This window comes from Antedon mediterranea, chromosome 4 (genome assembly GCF_964355755.1).
Source record: "Antedon mediterranea chromosome 4, ecAntMedi1.1, whole genome shotgun sequence".
Taxonomy (NCBI): domain Eukaryota; kingdom Metazoa; phylum Echinodermata; class Crinoidea; order Comatulida; family Antedonidae; genus Antedon; species Antedon mediterranea.
Window position 1 is genome coordinate 12,096,189 of NC_092673.1, and position 17,306 is coordinate 12,113,494.

Genomic DNA, 17,306 nt, shown 5'->3' on the forward strand with positions numbered 1-17,306 from the left:
GTGGGGGTGTTGCACCTGTTTCTGTACAAAATTGAAAACATGATTTCAAGAAAACTTTCATATAGGCTAAGTTATTGATGAAGACAGCAGAAATGGCAATTCCAGAAATTGTGAAATCTCGGAAAATGATATACTTATACTGTAATAGGTTTTACAACAATTGTAGTTAAACAGTTGAAGTACTTTCATCATCACTTTGCTCAAAACAATCTAGTCCTTCAACTACTAAAAATAGTCTGGCAGCCAAGGGCTTGCAATCTTTTCTTCTTTTTGGATTTTGATTCTCGATACTATGAGAATGAAGAATTTTTTAACTGGGCATTAAGCAATTTGCATAATTAGCATAAACAAAATGGCCGCTATTTTCATACAAACATGCTATATCTCTGAATTTACTGGACACATTGAGTTAATTTTTGTGTCAAATTGTTCACAATGTATATGTTTGTATTAGCTATAACAGAAATTGTTTTGTAAAATTAACCGGAAACTCCATTTTTAGCAATTTTGACATTTGACCTATTTTTGCTGTATCGAATTAACAGCAGGTTAGAGGGAATTAAAACTAGGTGCAAAATTGTTTCCAAGGTATATTCAGTCTAAAAAGAAAATTGCCAGAAGTGTGGTAATTGACCTTTAGCATAAATTAATAAATTTATTCTATATTTTGATAATATAAATCAATAAATAAATAAATATTTGTTGTAGGTAGCCAAATTTGGTGCAATATATTTTATTTTATTTCAACCACATCCAACAGCAAAAAATCGCCAATTACAGGATGCCTTAAAACTGTTTAGATATAATTATAAATATAGAATTAAAAGCACATAAAAATACAAAACATGAAACATACAAAAAGGAAAACTTAAATCGATTTAAGAACTTTAGACCTAAATTTGGACAAAGTGTCAAAGAAAATATCGATAGTCTTATCTTTAATAGAAATTAAATTAAAAAGCTTGGATAATCTTTGAATGAAACCATTTTTGGTTACGTTGACTCGACAACGGGCAAGGGAAAATAAGTCGGGTTGCGAGAGTTTGGTCGATTTAAAAAGGGAGTTGAAGCATTTAAAAAGAAATACCAAATCGAAAAAAGCTTCTCCGAGTATGAAGCGGAGGAAGATGAATTAAAGGACTGGGATTGTTGTGGTTAATAAAGTAAATAAATTTGGATTGAACCCGTTCGATACGATTTGATTGGGAGATCAAAATGGAATTGTAAATTGTTGATGAAAAGTCAAAAATAGGTCGGACAAGAGAGTTTAGTAACACTATCGATATTTTTAGTGACGCCAAAGCATACCTAACATTATATATATATAGGTCTATATATGTTTATACTTCATTTTTTTTAAAAGTGACCGGAACATGCATTTTTTTGTGTATTAACATTTGACTTGTTTTTCTCACTTAAATGGTTCTATGCACGTTCAGCTTTTTGTACAAAAAAAAGATGGAAAGAAATACAGTAGTCATAATCAGTCTATTGATCATTTTCAATTATGATTTTTTATATCACTAAAATTCACAGTAAGGTGTGTTATAAAACAAATAATTAATGTTTAGTATTCTCACCATTCAACTTGAAACATTCAAATATTTGTATATCAATAGTAAATTATTATACCTTTGATATTTTTTGTTTGTTTTTTCAATCAAAATCAAAATCAACTTCCCAATATAGTCATTAATGGAAGCTGAATCTCTTTCATAAGACATCTGCTGTTTTGAATTCTGTAATAATTGCTTTACTGGATGACTGCCTCGTCCCAAGGACCATGAATGTTACTGTGAAAATAGAAAGAAGTCACTATAGAAACAATGTTTATTTTTACTTCTAGTACAGTATAACATTCAATCGTAGTAGTGCATTTCAATGGACAAAAGTTAAAGGGTATACAGATTTACAAATTGTTGATATGATAATTGATATGGTGTCTGGATGGAATCTAAGCTTCTCTTTTGTAATAGTGGATCTTAATTCAATGACAAACAATGCAGTGCAGCGAAGCATAACCAACAGAAATAACAGTGCGATAACAATACTTTTGGAACAATATCGAGACAGCAGCACATGTGATCAGCACAGCTGCAAACAGTAGTACAATACTGTATTCTTGCTTTCTACCTCCTGCACGCCGATACTGCCAAACATAAGATAGAGCACTCTTTTACCATTTTTTCCAAACACCAAATGCAGTGATAAAGGGGCATTCACAGAAGACGACGCTGTTTCTATCAAATTATGAGCGATCTGTCTGTTCCGTTGTTTTTCACCGGCCGTTCATTTTTCACGGAACGGATTTGGTGTAAACGCTGCTTTTCGATTTTCTAACAAAACGGTGCCCTTACTCCGTTCCGTTAAACACTAACACTATGTTATGTTTCTTATTAATTACTATTCATAAGCTGCTATATAGGCCGACTTTTAGGCCGATATAATGTGTGACTCAGAGATTCCATTAGCTCTATTTTATGAATATTGTGAAGTACATTATGCTAACATTATGTTTTGTTATTTTTTTGGGGGATTTTTTTTGTAAGTTATTTTCAAGGGGTGTAGGCCTACAAAGAGGTACAAACAAGAAGGATAAGACAGCAATCATATTTACTTCTTTCTAATTATGCCTACACCATACATTATTGTTAAACACAAACCACCAAACATTTTACCACCACAAATCAAGAAAGACTGCAAGAATATTCCACCATTTTCAACAAGTCATTGTTCTCCAGTCGAAAATGATTTTAACATACTTTGGAAGCTTTTACAAAACATGAACATTTACCAGACGACTACGAAATGCAGTATTATGTCCTATACCAAGCATGATTATTAATCAATAAAATAATAAATGTCTATTATTTTAATATATTTACACAAAACAAACACAGATGTATATTAAAAAATTAATATATTAACGAGATTGTTTTATTTTGTGACTGCATGTTTTTTAAACATTCATTTTACATTAAGCACTAATATTATTTAAAATTGCTTGTTTTTAGAATTGAAACAAGAAAGACATAATCTGTCTGTATCCACTTTCTCAAAGGGCTGTGTACAACAAGAAATATAACCATACTATTAAGAATACTACAAAGCTCAAAATTGCCATGCGACCTTTATTTTTGCGGCTTTCGCAATTGAACAACGATCGCGAAAATAAAGGGCAAGCGAAAATCCCAACGATGTTGTTTACAGTCGATCAGGCCTAGCCTAGACTTAGTTTGCCAGGCCTAGCCTAAATATGGAAAAATTGAAAAAAAAATAGTTACTATTAACTTCTAATTGTGTAATCTTTGAAACATTTATGAACCCTGATTATTATTTATATTGTTTCTTCATGTGTAATTAAAACATTAAAATAAATTGCAACCGACCGAAAATAATGTTCGAATTGGAATAAAAATGCTTACGACATTTCTTATGTAATTTTTTATGAAATGTATAGTGTACTTGCTTGACGAATCCTTTGTCCATTAAATCATATAATTAGTTTTAACTTTTGGTGTGTAGCAAACGACAAAAATACCATCGCCATGCTCTCCACCACAGAGATCCATGCCGCCGGCATCGCGTACGTCTGTTCGTTATTTGGTAGAGTACATTAATTCGTCACCTACTGTGTAGCTAAAACATTTATTTATTTACATCCCTAAATTTACAATCGCGTATTCTGTAATTTTACTAATAAATAAATAAATATCTTTAATCTGTAACTCTGACGGAGTGTTCTAGATGGCATATAATAAATAAATGCTGATTCAAAATAAGCAGGCCTTTGAGTTGTTAATCTGTCCATTCCAACATTATCAAGAACTTGTTTGAATAACGTGTTCGTATTTCTAACACACGCTTCAAGCATTTGTCATCTTGGAAGAATAGCTTTTTCGTCATCCGATCATTATCTACTTCGCGAGTAGTGGGTATTCGACGCTATTCAATTGTTTTTTGACGTTCATCTCGGGGGCGAAATACATTTCCAAATTTGGTTCAACAAATTACACAAGAAACTCAAATCACGAAATACTTAAAAATGTAATATTGCAAACAAAATTTAGGGCCGCAAACATTTTTGGCTTTACAATTACAGTATTCTCCATAAACTGGTGAAAAAACATTGGAGAAAACACTAGCATGTCAAAGCACATAATGGCAAACAACAAATATTTGAATTGGATCAGAAAAATATACATACTTTTTAGAAGGCTGAAGTCTTATTAACCAAAGCGGAATAAGGAATGTGAATGTGATTATGACTAGCGAAAATAAGAGGGCTGCCATAGAGCTTACTGAATACAAAGCTATTAATGCGGTAGTAATACTTGATAATGTCATAATAGGTGCCGCACCACGTACATGGACCTACAAGTAGCAAAATAAGAATAAGTAACATTATAAATGTGCACATCAAATAAAATACCAAAATATTAAAAACATTGAAATAAATTATCCACCTGAAATCAATTTATATAAGGCCAAATAAAAAAACATACTTGTTAAGCGTCACCGCCCGCTCCTGATTATCCAGCCGCCTCTCTTTTTATTTTTATTTTTTTTTTACCGATATACAACGGAAAGTTCAGCGGCCCGACCCAGCTCCAGAGGGATTACGGTCGAAGCGGCCGCCAACTAAAGCGGCCGCTAGTTCAATAACGGTAATCTGTATGGAACGCCGTGTGCGCTTTGATTTTCGTTGTTTTGTAATCTTTGATTGTCATTGTTTCGACAGGTTTTCTTTACCTCGGACGTAAATAACAATCTACATTATTATGTAATTTATTCTCTTTTTTTTTACAGATTGAATGTGATACGCGTACGTTCTTTTAAACGAAATGGCGAATCGATGATTACTTAATTTTAACTGTTCTAAATGATATACATATGTTTAATAAAGTCTAAAATACATTGTGGTGTTTATATTGTATATTAATATAATATAATAATAAGCCAATTATTAAAGAATTATATATAAATAAACCAATCAATAAAGTATATCAAAATATATAAATATATTAATAATTAAAAATATTTGTTATTGTATATTAATTAATTAGTAAAATAACTAGTAGTGTTCGCAATCATAATTTAATTACAATAACAAGCAATTTATTTAATATCCTTACACTATTTTATTACTTCAGATATTTAAATATTGATCAATTGAAAATGAGTTTTAAATACTAAAATAAGATGAAAGTGTCTGTTTGATACGGTAATTAATTACGCGAATTATTACGCGTGACGGCCAGCAATAGTGCTGCTGCACATTAGGTGCGCGTCCCATGTTGCTTTATTGAAAACACAAACAATGTATTACAATGGAATAACACTTAAATGTATAACACACCCTATTACTAATAATAAAAACCAAGATTCGATAGTACAGTATGTAAATGAGATATAAATATTCGGTAATACCGTACGTAAATTATTATTGCAATACTGTATAAAGATTCGATAGTATGTAAACAAGATATAAATATTCGGCAATACCGTACGTAAATTATTAATGCAATACTGTATAAATATTCGATAGTATGTAAACAAGATATAAATATTCGGCAATACCGTACGTAAATTATTAATGCAATACTGTATAAAGATTCGATAGTATGTAAACGAGATATAAAGATTCGGCAATACCGTACGTAAATTATAATGCAATACTGTATAAAATTCGATAGTATGTAAATGAGATATAATATTCGGCAATACCGTACGTAAATTATTATTGCAATACTGTATAAAATTCGATAGTTAAATGTAAATGAGATATAAATATTCGGCAATACCGTACGTAAATTATTATTGCAATACTGTATAAAATTCGATAGTTAAATGTAAATGAGATATAAATATTCGGCAATACCGTACGTAAATTATTATTGCAATACTGTATAAAATTCGATAGTATGTAAATGAGATATAAATATTCGGCAATACCGTACGTAAATTATTATTGCAATACTGTATAAAATTCGATAGTTAAATGTAAATGAGATATAAATATTCGGCAATACCGTACGTAAATTATTATTGCAATACTGTATAAAATTCGATAGTATGTAAATGAGATATAAATATTCGGCAATACCGTACGTAAATTATTATTGCAATACTGTATAAAATTTGATAGTTAAATGTAAATGAGATATAAATATTCGGCAATACCGTACGTAAATTATTATTGCAATACTGTATAAAATTCGATAGTATGTAAATGAGATATAAAGATTCGGCAATACCGTACGTAAATTGGATGATCCCGTAAATTATTATTATTGCAATACTGTATAAGGATTCAATTGCATATAAACGAGATATAAAGATTCGGCAATACCGTATACGTAAATTATTATTGCAATACTGTATAAGGATTCAATAGTATGTAAACGAGATATAAAGGTTCGGCAAAATATATTTCGATATAATTATGTATTAGTTAATAGTAAATACAAATAAAATATACATTGATTTATCGGCAGGCAAACTTAATTATTATAGAAATATAAAGATTTGATAGTACATGAGTTGGCTTATATTTATTTAGCTGTAACTCAACTCGCCATAGGCCATGGCGTTGACAACGACAATCAAAGATTAAAGCGCACATGGCGTTCCATACAAATGACGATATTAAACTGGCGGCCGCTTTGGTTGGCGGCCGCTTCGACCATACTCCCTCCAGAGTAGGGCTCGAAATTCACGCTAGCAAACTAGCATTTTGCTAGTAGATTCTTCATAATTGCTATTTGAAAATTTCAAAACTAGCAAATGTTTGTTAGGCTAGTGTAATTTTTGAAAAAATACATACTTTTTAGCTTAGACAACGCTAGCCGCCGATCGCTCTGTCGACAACGGCAAATTGGTGAAAACAATTGTTTCATTTACACGCCGCCAATTTACGTAAAGGAAACGCGAATAGCACCGTGAATCATGTAATGTGGTAACAGTGGTGGCGCCAGCGGGGGGGCTACGGGGGCTCTAGCCCCCTCGTCGGGGAGCCTAGCCCCCCCGTCGGGGAACACGGGTACTTTTTGTCGGGGAATATAACATACAGTAAAAAACGTTCGCGTTCACTTCATATAGCTTCAGCGCCTAGAAAACCACGACGTTCCATTGACCGTGAGAGTACGTCAGAGGGCTATTATGCACTTTTATGCATTCATTATTGCCAGAGATCTAACTACTAAACAATAGCTAGTACGCACTTGTTTGGCGGTATCCCTTTGTACGAATCGTTCACCGTTGGGTCGAGACGCGTGATATCATGTTCCATCCAGGGACCAAAATGTATAATGTAGTTATTTTCCAGGCAAAGTTTACCGACGGTTACCGAAGGGAACACGGGTACTTTTTGTCGGGGAATATAATATACAGTAAAAAACGTTCGCGTTCACTTGGTAGCTTCAGCGCCTAGAAAACCGCGACGTCTCATTGACCGTGAGAGTACGTCAGAGTGCTATTATGCAATTTATATGCATTCATTATTGCCAGCGATCTAACTTACTACTAAACATTAGCTAGGTACGCACTTGTCTGGCGGTATCCCTTTGTACGAATCGTTCAACGTTGGGTCGTGATATCATGAAGTTTACCGACGATTACGTCGTGTACTGTGTCGACGTACGCTACACTAGTTGCAGCAAAAACGAATTATGTTAATTGTTCGTATGTTCACCAATTTTTTAATTTACAAGTAACCTTCTGTACCGTGGGGCACCTAAAATAAATATTTCATCCATTACTAAACAAAAAAACATGCCATTTTCGCTTAGCCAACATCTTATTATAGCTAAGTTATTAAATTTTCAATGTCCTGTATGTCATGAATTTCTCACCACTCGAAATTCCAGATGGTACGCAGGCATACACTTGGGAGGAATAAACTTATTTCCCCGACTGAAAAGGTCTACGCTTTTTTAAGCCTCTGGGCCTGATGTTTCCAAAGTATAAAATGCAATTTTTTGAAGACCTGCAGCTCTAGTTTTAAACATTTTCATAGCTCAGCCCCAACAATAAAGCTGTTCATATTTCGAAGTACAAGAAGTGCATTTTCCGGGACCTAACATCTCTATTTTTCAAACATTTCTTGTCTCAGTCACAACCATGATAGGGACTTATATATTTTGTTTCATGTTTTGAAGTATAATAAGTCCAATTTCCAGGACCTCCAACTCTATTTTTCTAAATTTTCTTTGAACTTTTATTTTTTAAATTGAAAAAGATGGATTGAAACAGTCATCGCGCATCGTTTTTTTGCACGCAGTATTTTATTTATGCATTATAAAAAATGGAAAAAATGGCTACCCTAAATCTGATTAAAATGACCTCAAATGACGCTAGAACGCCCCACCGGGGGCCCTTGGCGGCCCCCTGGCCCCCAGCCTTGTGATGCTCGCTTCGCTCGCATAGCCCCCTCATCGGGGAATGTAGCCCCCGCGTCGGGAAGATCCTGGCGCCACCCCTGTGTGGTAAACAGCAAGCTTTTTCCCCAACACATTAAATCATGTGCATTTAGTACGTCGCTGAGGATTACATCATCAGTCACGTGATTACAGAATACGCGATTATCAATTTAGGGATTTAACGAAATAAATATTTTGCCTACACAGTGGTCGAAGCGCGTTTTTTTATAGGTTCGTAAATAGGAAACACCCCATACATAATGGACTCTACCAATTTTGTATTGTAAACAATATTGTTTTTTTGCCTGTCCTTTGGAACCTTATCTTTAGGGTGAACCAGTTTCTGCCTAAGAGTATTGCATAGTTTAAAGGAGCATTTTACTAACAACTCCTCAACCCCGTCAAATGCCACAATTCCATCATTTGGCGTGATTATACAACCTGGAGAGGTCATGAAATGTTACTGTTTGATTAGATTTATCTTTCTAAACTTAATACTACCTGGATGAATGACAATATCCATATCCGTAATACACTACCTGGGTTAGGCTGGTAGTGCTCATTCATACATTTGAGAGAAAACTATTTTGCTGTAAAACTTACCTCCAAAGTTTTGCGTATTTCTGGCCAGAGTGCAAATATCAACAAGGCTAAGGTGACAGTAGCAAAAGCATGCATTCTTGAATTAAACCTAGAGGCTAGGCAGACAGATGCAAATACTGATGCATTCAATGAAAGTGACCTTGATCTGTTTTAGCGAAAAATACATTTACAGTTAATTTAAAATCAATTTAGAAATCTTTAAACAACAACACAGAATTTAGCAATATTTAGGCCACGATCTTGCAGCGGTTACTTACATTGGCTCATTGACTCGATAATTATGAAACAATACATTGCTTAGTAACATAAACACCTGAAACACAAACGTTTACTGTTTCAGTCTCTCATACAGTAATTATATTAAATCACTTATCATGATTTCCCGATTTATTCTTTCACTATTTTTCAAATGATTAAACGTGGTTTGGTACGATCAATATCAATTAGAAGTGATCTTACTTACTGTCATAGCATATATTGTGTCTGTACTTATGGTTTCTGTTAATGTTTGAAGAACGGGAGATAGCCCAAAAGCTAAGGTCAAGAAAATCAGCATTGTTTGAATATCTCTACCTATAAAAACAAATTAAATGTAAGTTTTATTATTTGAAAGCACTGTATTACAAATCAAAAACACTTTGCATCTGATGCTGTATCATATTTGTTTATTTTATCAATTCAATTAAATTCAATTCAATTTATTCTGGATTTTACAAAACAAATAATAACACATACATCACACATGCTAGACCCGGGGGACTCTTATAGCGAACTCAAACGATTTCGATGGGACGTACCAACCTGCAGTGCCACACAATTACAAATTTTTTTAATGAATAAAATAAATTGTTTAAGGGCATTTGTTACTTCAAATCATATCAAATATAAAACTCATAAGATCATAACAAATCATTAAACTGGATTAAATACAATAAAAGATAAGCAACCATTTTGTCTCGTAATCTTTCTTGGATTACTTCTTTAAGTTTAACAGAAAAAAGACTGACATCAAGTACACATATATCCTGGACATCTGACGGAATTAAATCCCAGATCCTAGGATAACTAATGAACGTATATTATTAATTCATTATTTAACAGATGCTAGATATAATTATTAAATGATTACAGCATATAAATATACATACAGAAAATAATAATAATTAAATCATAAGCATTTTTCCTCTGTTATAGGTGGTCAAGCAAATTATCGTCATATTTCTGACTGGGTTTTTTAACAGTTATTTTCAGAATATGGAATTAATTTAAAATTTATCGCATTTCTGAATTCACCCACATTTATCTAGTACTGTATATTTCAGATGCATCACATTCAGTTTTCACATTTTATTGTAAATTATATGGTTAATTTAAAATGAGTTGATGTATAACATACAGTGCGTACAACGAAAGTCTAGCGTATTAACAATGTTCACAACTTATGCCCATGACCGATTTACAAAAACAGTTGGAACTTTTCAAAGAGGGTAGCCTATCTGGTGCATTGTTCAGTAACACTTATTCCAAGACCAAATCTACCCATCTCCTATTTGGGTATGCCAAATGAGTCAATATGAAGATGAAGTTACTAAAAACCATATTTACCACTAAATAAAACAATTCTACACGAATGGAATCTCTTTGTTGTAAATGATGATAAAACAGTCCCCAAATTTATTCTATATTTTAGTAACAAGACGCTGAATGGATGGCGCTCAAGTAAACTTTCTGGATCTTTTCCACATAGTACTAAGTATGGACACGAAGAAGAATTTCTCTTGAGAGATACATCCTAGTCTATAAAGCCCAGATAGTGTCATACTATACATGTAGTACTGTAGCTAGTCTGTTCCTAGTCATTTATTTGGCGCATTCCACAAGCAATGCGCTGTGGACTTGGATTTTACACATGCCTCTCTCTCATAAGGGTTACGTCATATCGGTGCTATTTCGTGACTGTGAGCTTGTACACTGGAGTATTTCTCAAACTGCTAATAACATTATTATTATGTTTTTATCATATTACCATATCTATTCGAACAAATGCCTCAAGGGCTTTATTGTTCAGGATTGATTTTAGAGAGGCCTTTATTTGAGTGGGTATTTATTCAAATAAATATGGTAACCTGTTTTTCTACATACCCTTATATTTTCCTTTTTTTTCAATGATACTGCGTGATGCATAGCAGACCAAAACAATACAAACCAATATTAAAATTAAATAATTGGGATCTAGCAGGCCAGAATCCATGTATATGAAAAGAACCACAAATAAACACACACTGAAAGAAAACAAAACTTTAATAAATAGAAGTTGTGTTTACACACACTAGAGGTTCTAGAGGTTCTATGCACACTTTAAGCAGATGTGCTTGTGTGATCAGTGAACTCTTTTAAACCCCTATGTTTTTAATAGTGATATAGAGTATCACGGTGAGACGTCACAACGATAGTAATAGTAATAGTAAATACTTATTCAAACAAGCAAAAGATACATTTTTCGCAACAAAAAAAAGAAAAACTGTATGAAGAAGAGATTAATTTGTATGAAAAAGAGGAAAACAGAAACTACACTCTTTTAAAAAAAATCAAGGTGATTATGTAAGTTTCCATACAAAAATGGATTTTAATTAAATAAATTTACAACTGATTTTGAAAAATCTGCATGAATGATGTCAATTATTCCACAATTGAACAGTTCAGATACATTACGTACCACTTTTAAATAAAAATATTTTTCTGCCTAGTATTATAAATTTTTACTTGGGAAAGTATAAACAAATTCTGTAAAGTTTATGGTAACAAGTTATGTACTTTAAACATAAAAATTGCTGTTTTGATTTCAATAATTTGATCAAGTTTTAATTTATAAAAAATATAGATCTGAAATGTTTCATTATGCAACCTACCCATCAGGGTATATCAAATATTTACCTGTGTATATGAACAACACACAATTTAGCATACATCCTATATTCACGCTTTCTGACCTAATAATTGTTCAGGTAACATGTTTTTACCTGCAAAGTTGTTGAGTTATCATTCCAGTTTCTTTTACAATGTTCCAGTATTGATATGTTTTAATGTTCACTGTGAAAATCAAGATTGATGTTAAAGAAACTGAGCAGTTGGGTAGATGTTCTACCCTACTGTAAATAAAAAATGCAGCTTTGGTCTCTTTACTTTATTTTAGAGGTTCGGCTGAGGTTTAAACCTTCTTAGTACTATTCCGGTCATTCTGGACAACCCAAGTATGCCCCACCTCCTTTTTTGTTTGTGTCTATGATGCTGTTTGTAGTAATGATATTTTATTTATATAATGTTTTCAAACATAAATATGCTTGTATATATTTCTATCACGTATCTTCCACTAAGAGAGAATTAGGTGCCCAGAAATTGCACTTAAACATTGATATATGACACAAAATTATAAGATGACAGGACCCGTCCACCATGGCTGGGGCTGAGCTAAGAAAATTTTGAAAAATAGGAGGGCAATTCAATTGTTATGGACATACAGTTTGAAGACTTTTGTAAACTGTGTTTTGAAACGTAAAGTTATATACTGTATAATGCGATGAAAATTTCTACTACTACTTATTAATCCTCCAAATTTCATTCAGGAAAAACAAACCATTGTTGAGAAAATTGCTAAAAACTGTTTCATGGACGTACGTGATAGAAATTGATTTTTCTAACCGGTTAGATTTAAATCTACATTCCATCAAATATTTTTAGTCGCAAATGCGACTCTACAGCTCACTATGTTGGTCGGTTGGTCGGTAAAAACTAAATCAAATTTGTGCACGCGACTGCAGCCATGTATATATGGCCTTGTGTAAGGGCAAACTAAAGATGTCCTTATTTTCATCTTAATTAAAAACACATAACATTTTTAAATTATAATAGTATTTGACTATGTAAATGCATTTTCAAGGCAGGATTTGTATTCATCTACTGTTATGGACGTACAGAATTTCTGTTATGAATGTACACTATCAATGTATTTGTATATGGACAACAATGCTTGTGTGTAAGTTTGACATACAAACTGTATTTTAATGGTTAAAAACATGAGTACTATTGTGGTTTAACGATTTTTATTTCATTATAATTCAAATATTTATTAAACAGTTATATTAAACTTTTCTATTAAACACCAACATTAAATTTATAATACAACAGTTTTGAGTTGATTAAGTCCACTATTTTTAGGGTGTTCATTTGACATATGGAAAATGGTTGAAGCCAGAGAAAATTCATTTCGGAATAAAAATAAGTTCAATATTGTTAAATTATATTGCCTTAAAATTTACCATAAACAATTTGTATCTGCCTGAGATAATTTCTCAAAAAATCATAAAAATCAACTTATGCTCCCAAATAATAGGCCTACAGTATCTGGTGGTGACTAGTATAATGTATCTGATTAAAATGGACTTGAGACTAATAATATAGAAGATTGTTATTATATTATTGTTATAGAATTTTTTTTATTGATTTTACGAATTTCGCATATTTAAAGATGTATTGTCCCTTGAAACACAAAAAATGAAGGTCAAAATATTATAAATTTAAATTGGCCATATCAAAGTAATATTAAAGTTATTAACTTTAAGTCGAAAATTCGAGCGAAAAACAACAAGTTCACGTAATTAACAGGTAAATTAATTTTTTTACATTTCATCTGGAAAATTATCATGAGCGAAAGTAAACAAAGATTTCAAACCATGAGTATGCATTATGCATGATGCTAATTAGGATTGTTTACAATTCGTCACGGTTGAGAAGGTGTTTTCACACAGATCGCGAGGAAGTTTTATGATTATGCATACAGAGTAGCTAATTAAGCACGTTGCATTATGAGATATGTTTTGATCAAAAACTTTGACTGGAAGTCAAAGTTATTTTTTTAACAAAAAAACGTCTGTATTTCAGTTAAAATGGACCTGAAATGGATTTTCGATTTTCAAGAAATTCACACATGTTATTTAAATGTATCAAATTAACACAAACCCATACAAATAAAAACAAAATGTATAGTATTTTGAGTAAAAACGAAATTTTAAGATACCATGGTAAATTAGCGAAAATTACTCACGCCATTGCAATATTCTATTTCAACGGCCGTCGGAAGCCCCTATATTCACGATGTCACATATACACACGATGATATCGAGAGCGTGTATGCCGCCCGATAGTCAGTGAATGATCGACGGCCTGGAAAGATACCCGAAGCGTTGACACTAATACTAATTTATTCAATATCTAATGTTGTTGAAATATAGGTCCCTAAAATGTACTTCGTTTGTTCTAAACCCGAATTTAGAAGGCCTACCTCCCAAACCTTTACTAGGCCTAACTAGGCTAGGCCCCCAATCCAGCGCGCGGAGTCGATCCACTACCCACATCATGCGGCGAGGCTCCGTTTCATGTGCATCCAAGGACCAAAGCGATATCAACAACTTGCTGCGCTCATTGTCAAGCCAAAGTAAAATATGAATAAAATTCGTTTTCGAACTGCCTGATTCGTGACAAATAAATTATCATCTCATATTACTAATTTAATTCTGCTAAACTAAAAACTAAAGAAACTAACACATTTTAGCAGTATAAATTACGAACGATATACAAAATACACGAACGGAAAATATGGATACGCATCATTGCGCACGGAGCTGTATCCCGGACAACGTTGCCAGGCCAACTTCGGTATTGCCAGAAAAAACCCGTTGATTTTAAGATTTTAAATCGTCATTTACTCGATAAATAACCGTTTATACGGTAATAATTTTATCTAAAAAAATTCTAAATACGTTTCTGCAAATGCACAAGCATTTTTTAGAAAATACTCCATAGATTTCAAGAGTTATAGCCAAAAAACTGCAAATTGTCCATTGGAGGGATAGGAATATATTCGCAAAGTGACGTCACCCGCGAATTTTTTTGATTTTCAAATAGGGCTTTCCCCAAAAGGGCCAATTTATATTTTGTAACAATATACATTCTATCAACACCTAATAGCCCCCAAAACATCATTCTAAAATGAAAAAAATCGAAAATCCATTTCAGGTCCATTTTAAACGATTTTTTTTTCGACAAATTTTTTGTGAAAGTTAATAACTATTTTGATACTTCAAAATGTCCCACCTTTTTTCGAAATCCGTTTTTTTAATATTTTTTGGGAATTAGTCAAAGGGACAATACATCTTTAACATAGATCGAAAACCAAATAATTTTAATTTGAAACTTAGCAAAAGTGTAATTTATATCATGTGGTAACTTTCTGTTGAAAAAAAATGGCATGTTTCACAGAAAGTTACACGCACATACACATTTAAAAATTAAAAATGCGAAAACAAAATTTACATGACATTTTGAAAGTTTTTCCTTGAGACTTTAATATAGGCCACCATAAGTATCATACTGTGATCCTACCTACCGTTCTTCTCCATTTCATGAAGGAAACTCGTTTGAACATAGTTATCAGGAAAACATTGATTTATATAAAGCACCTTCTTCCAGTTTTTTTCTCTCTCCATTATGAATCACCTTATCTATAGAAAAGATAGGTTTGTACTGTCAACTAATATTTGGAGCATAAATGAAATGATGTTTGTAGGTTGTCAAAATATTGATTAGGTTTATTTCACAACTGAAGACTGCCCTCTGTGATGATTGACAAGTTTTTTTAGAATGAAAAATTTAACAATATTTAAACTTATTTCTGGAAATAAAACTATCTTCTATAATATAATACTTAATAGCACTAAGCCAAAATTTGTTCCTCTATCTCCTCTTAAACCACAAGTCCGTTCGAGCTGAGGCACCTTTTAATTTTAGTATTTAATGCATTAGTCTATATTAGAACGGCAAATTTGTACGAAAAATATGCTTTTTAGACCAATTTCTTTGCCACTGCCGAACCTTAATCCTCAGCCATTTTCCTAAGTCACAATTTGGTCACATGGGTCATTAGCAATATCGAGACAGCATGCAGCACATGTGTGATCAGCGCAGTGCTGCCGTACACCATTTCAATTGAATCTTACAGGTGGTAAGTACAATACTGACATATTGTATTCTTGCTCATGTTTCTACCTCATGCACGCTGTTTCTGATAAACATAAGATATAATCACATCGATAATTAAGGAGATTTATGAAGACAAGAAACCACTGCTTAGCCATATATTAAAAACATGTTTGTTGTACTTGAGACCACAAGAGACGCTAAAAGCATTACATGGTCAAATGCATAATTTAATATTCTATAGAAGATTAACGCAATTTTTAATGGCAGGAGGTGGCAGGCCAATATGATAATTCAAATAAGAAAATTGCATATTATTATTACCAACTACTGTACTTAAAATTACCGGTCGTAAGAAAGTGAACTTTTTGTAGTTCGATTCTGATGAAATTAAAACAGAATTGTTAAGCAATAATAATATATTGTTGTTGTCAAGCAATATATTGTTGTTGTCAATTAATCATCGATGCAGACATGTCAATCAATAGAATAATTAGACTGCACATACGATTTCTACATGGCTACATTTTGTCCTCCTAGGAGGAGGTGCTAAAGTAGGCCTAAAAAACTAGGCCTAGGGCCTAGCTGTTTCAGTTTACATGGTTTGACCACTCAAAAAGAAAAACATACTGTTACTGTTAGTGTTATAGGCCTCCTCTCTTTCCAGGCCTAACTAAGCCTAGCTAGGCAGGGCCCCCAGGCCTAACTATCATTCATAACACAAGCTAGGAGATCCATACACGACTCAATTATAAGTATATAAATAAATAAGAGCTCTCTAGGCCTATATGAACTTAAATTAATCAGATCAAACTTGTGGTGCACCCTGTTATCTTGGACATATGACCGTTTCGGCCACAGCAGACAGTTGTTTCGGCCACAACAGATTTCTATGGAGCGCCATTCACGCATATATTTAGACCGTGCTATTGTTATTGTTTTTGCTATTACTTTATTAGTTATCGCATCGCATGCTTTGTTGTACAGTATTTTTATGGAACAAAGAGGAATATTAGGAACTCACACATCAATACAATCAGAATCAAGCAGAAAATTAATGATAAGAAAAACAAATTAACTTCTTGATTTGGTAATAATTGCGCGCCAAAATATTCCGTTTTTTGGGAAAAATATTCAGCAACGTTTTAAACATAGAGGGCAGTATGAAAATTCGTGTTAGACTTTTTAGTCGCGTGGAAGCGACTCTATAGTTCACTATGTCGGTCGGTCGGTCTGTCTGTCGGTCTGTCT

At 32.8% G+C, this 17,306-nt stretch overlaps 1 protein-coding gene across 5 annotated transcripts; it reads right to left on the minus strand.

Moving 5' to 3' along the window:
- Positions 1 to 259: 259 nt before the first annotated feature.
- LOC140046659 (phosphatidylinositol N-acetylglucosaminyltransferase subunit C-like) lies at positions 260 to 16,988 on the minus strand. 5 transcript variants are annotated; one of them, XM_072091360.1, is made up of 9 exons: positions 16,881 to 16,988; positions 15,466 to 15,580; positions 12,044 to 12,113; positions 11,166 to 11,305; positions 9,487 to 9,596; positions 9,281 to 9,336; positions 9,024 to 9,168; positions 4,208 to 4,374; positions 260 to 1,793 (listed from the first exon to the last, which is right to left on the minus strand). In XM_072091360.1, exons 2-9 carry the CDS (start codon positions 15,563 to 15,565, stop codon positions 1,754 to 1,756), a joined length of 828 nt encoding a protein of 275 aa, XP_071947461.1. In that variant the 5' UTR covers positions 15,566 to 15,580; positions 16,881 to 16,988; the 3' UTR covers positions 260 to 1,753. The 5 variants fall into 5 exon arrangements, with proteins under 5 accessions (XP_071947461.1, XP_071947464.1, XP_071947462.1 ...); XM_072091363.1 differs by lacking the exon at positions 16,881 to 16,988 and adding an exon at positions 16,686 to 16,869; XM_072091361.1 differs by lacking the exon at positions 16,881 to 16,988 and adding an exon at positions 16,686 to 16,869 and having other exon boundaries at positions 15,466 to 16,140.
- Between the last annotated feature and the right edge of the window lie 318 nt (positions 16,989 to 17,306).

Coding starts and splice junctions, on each gene's coding strand:
- LOC140046659 (XM_072091360.1), bottom strand. CDS start 15,565: ATGGAGAGAGAAAAAAACTGGAAGAAGGTGCTTTATATAAATCAATGT. Junction 12,114..15,465: donor TCATGAAATGGAGAAGAACG/GTAGGTAGGATC, acceptor TGATTTTCACAG/TGAACATTAAAACATATCAA. Junction 11,306..12,043: donor ATAACTCAACAACTTTGCAG/GTAAAAACATGT, acceptor GTTTTCTTTCAG/TGTGTGTTTATTTGTGGTTC.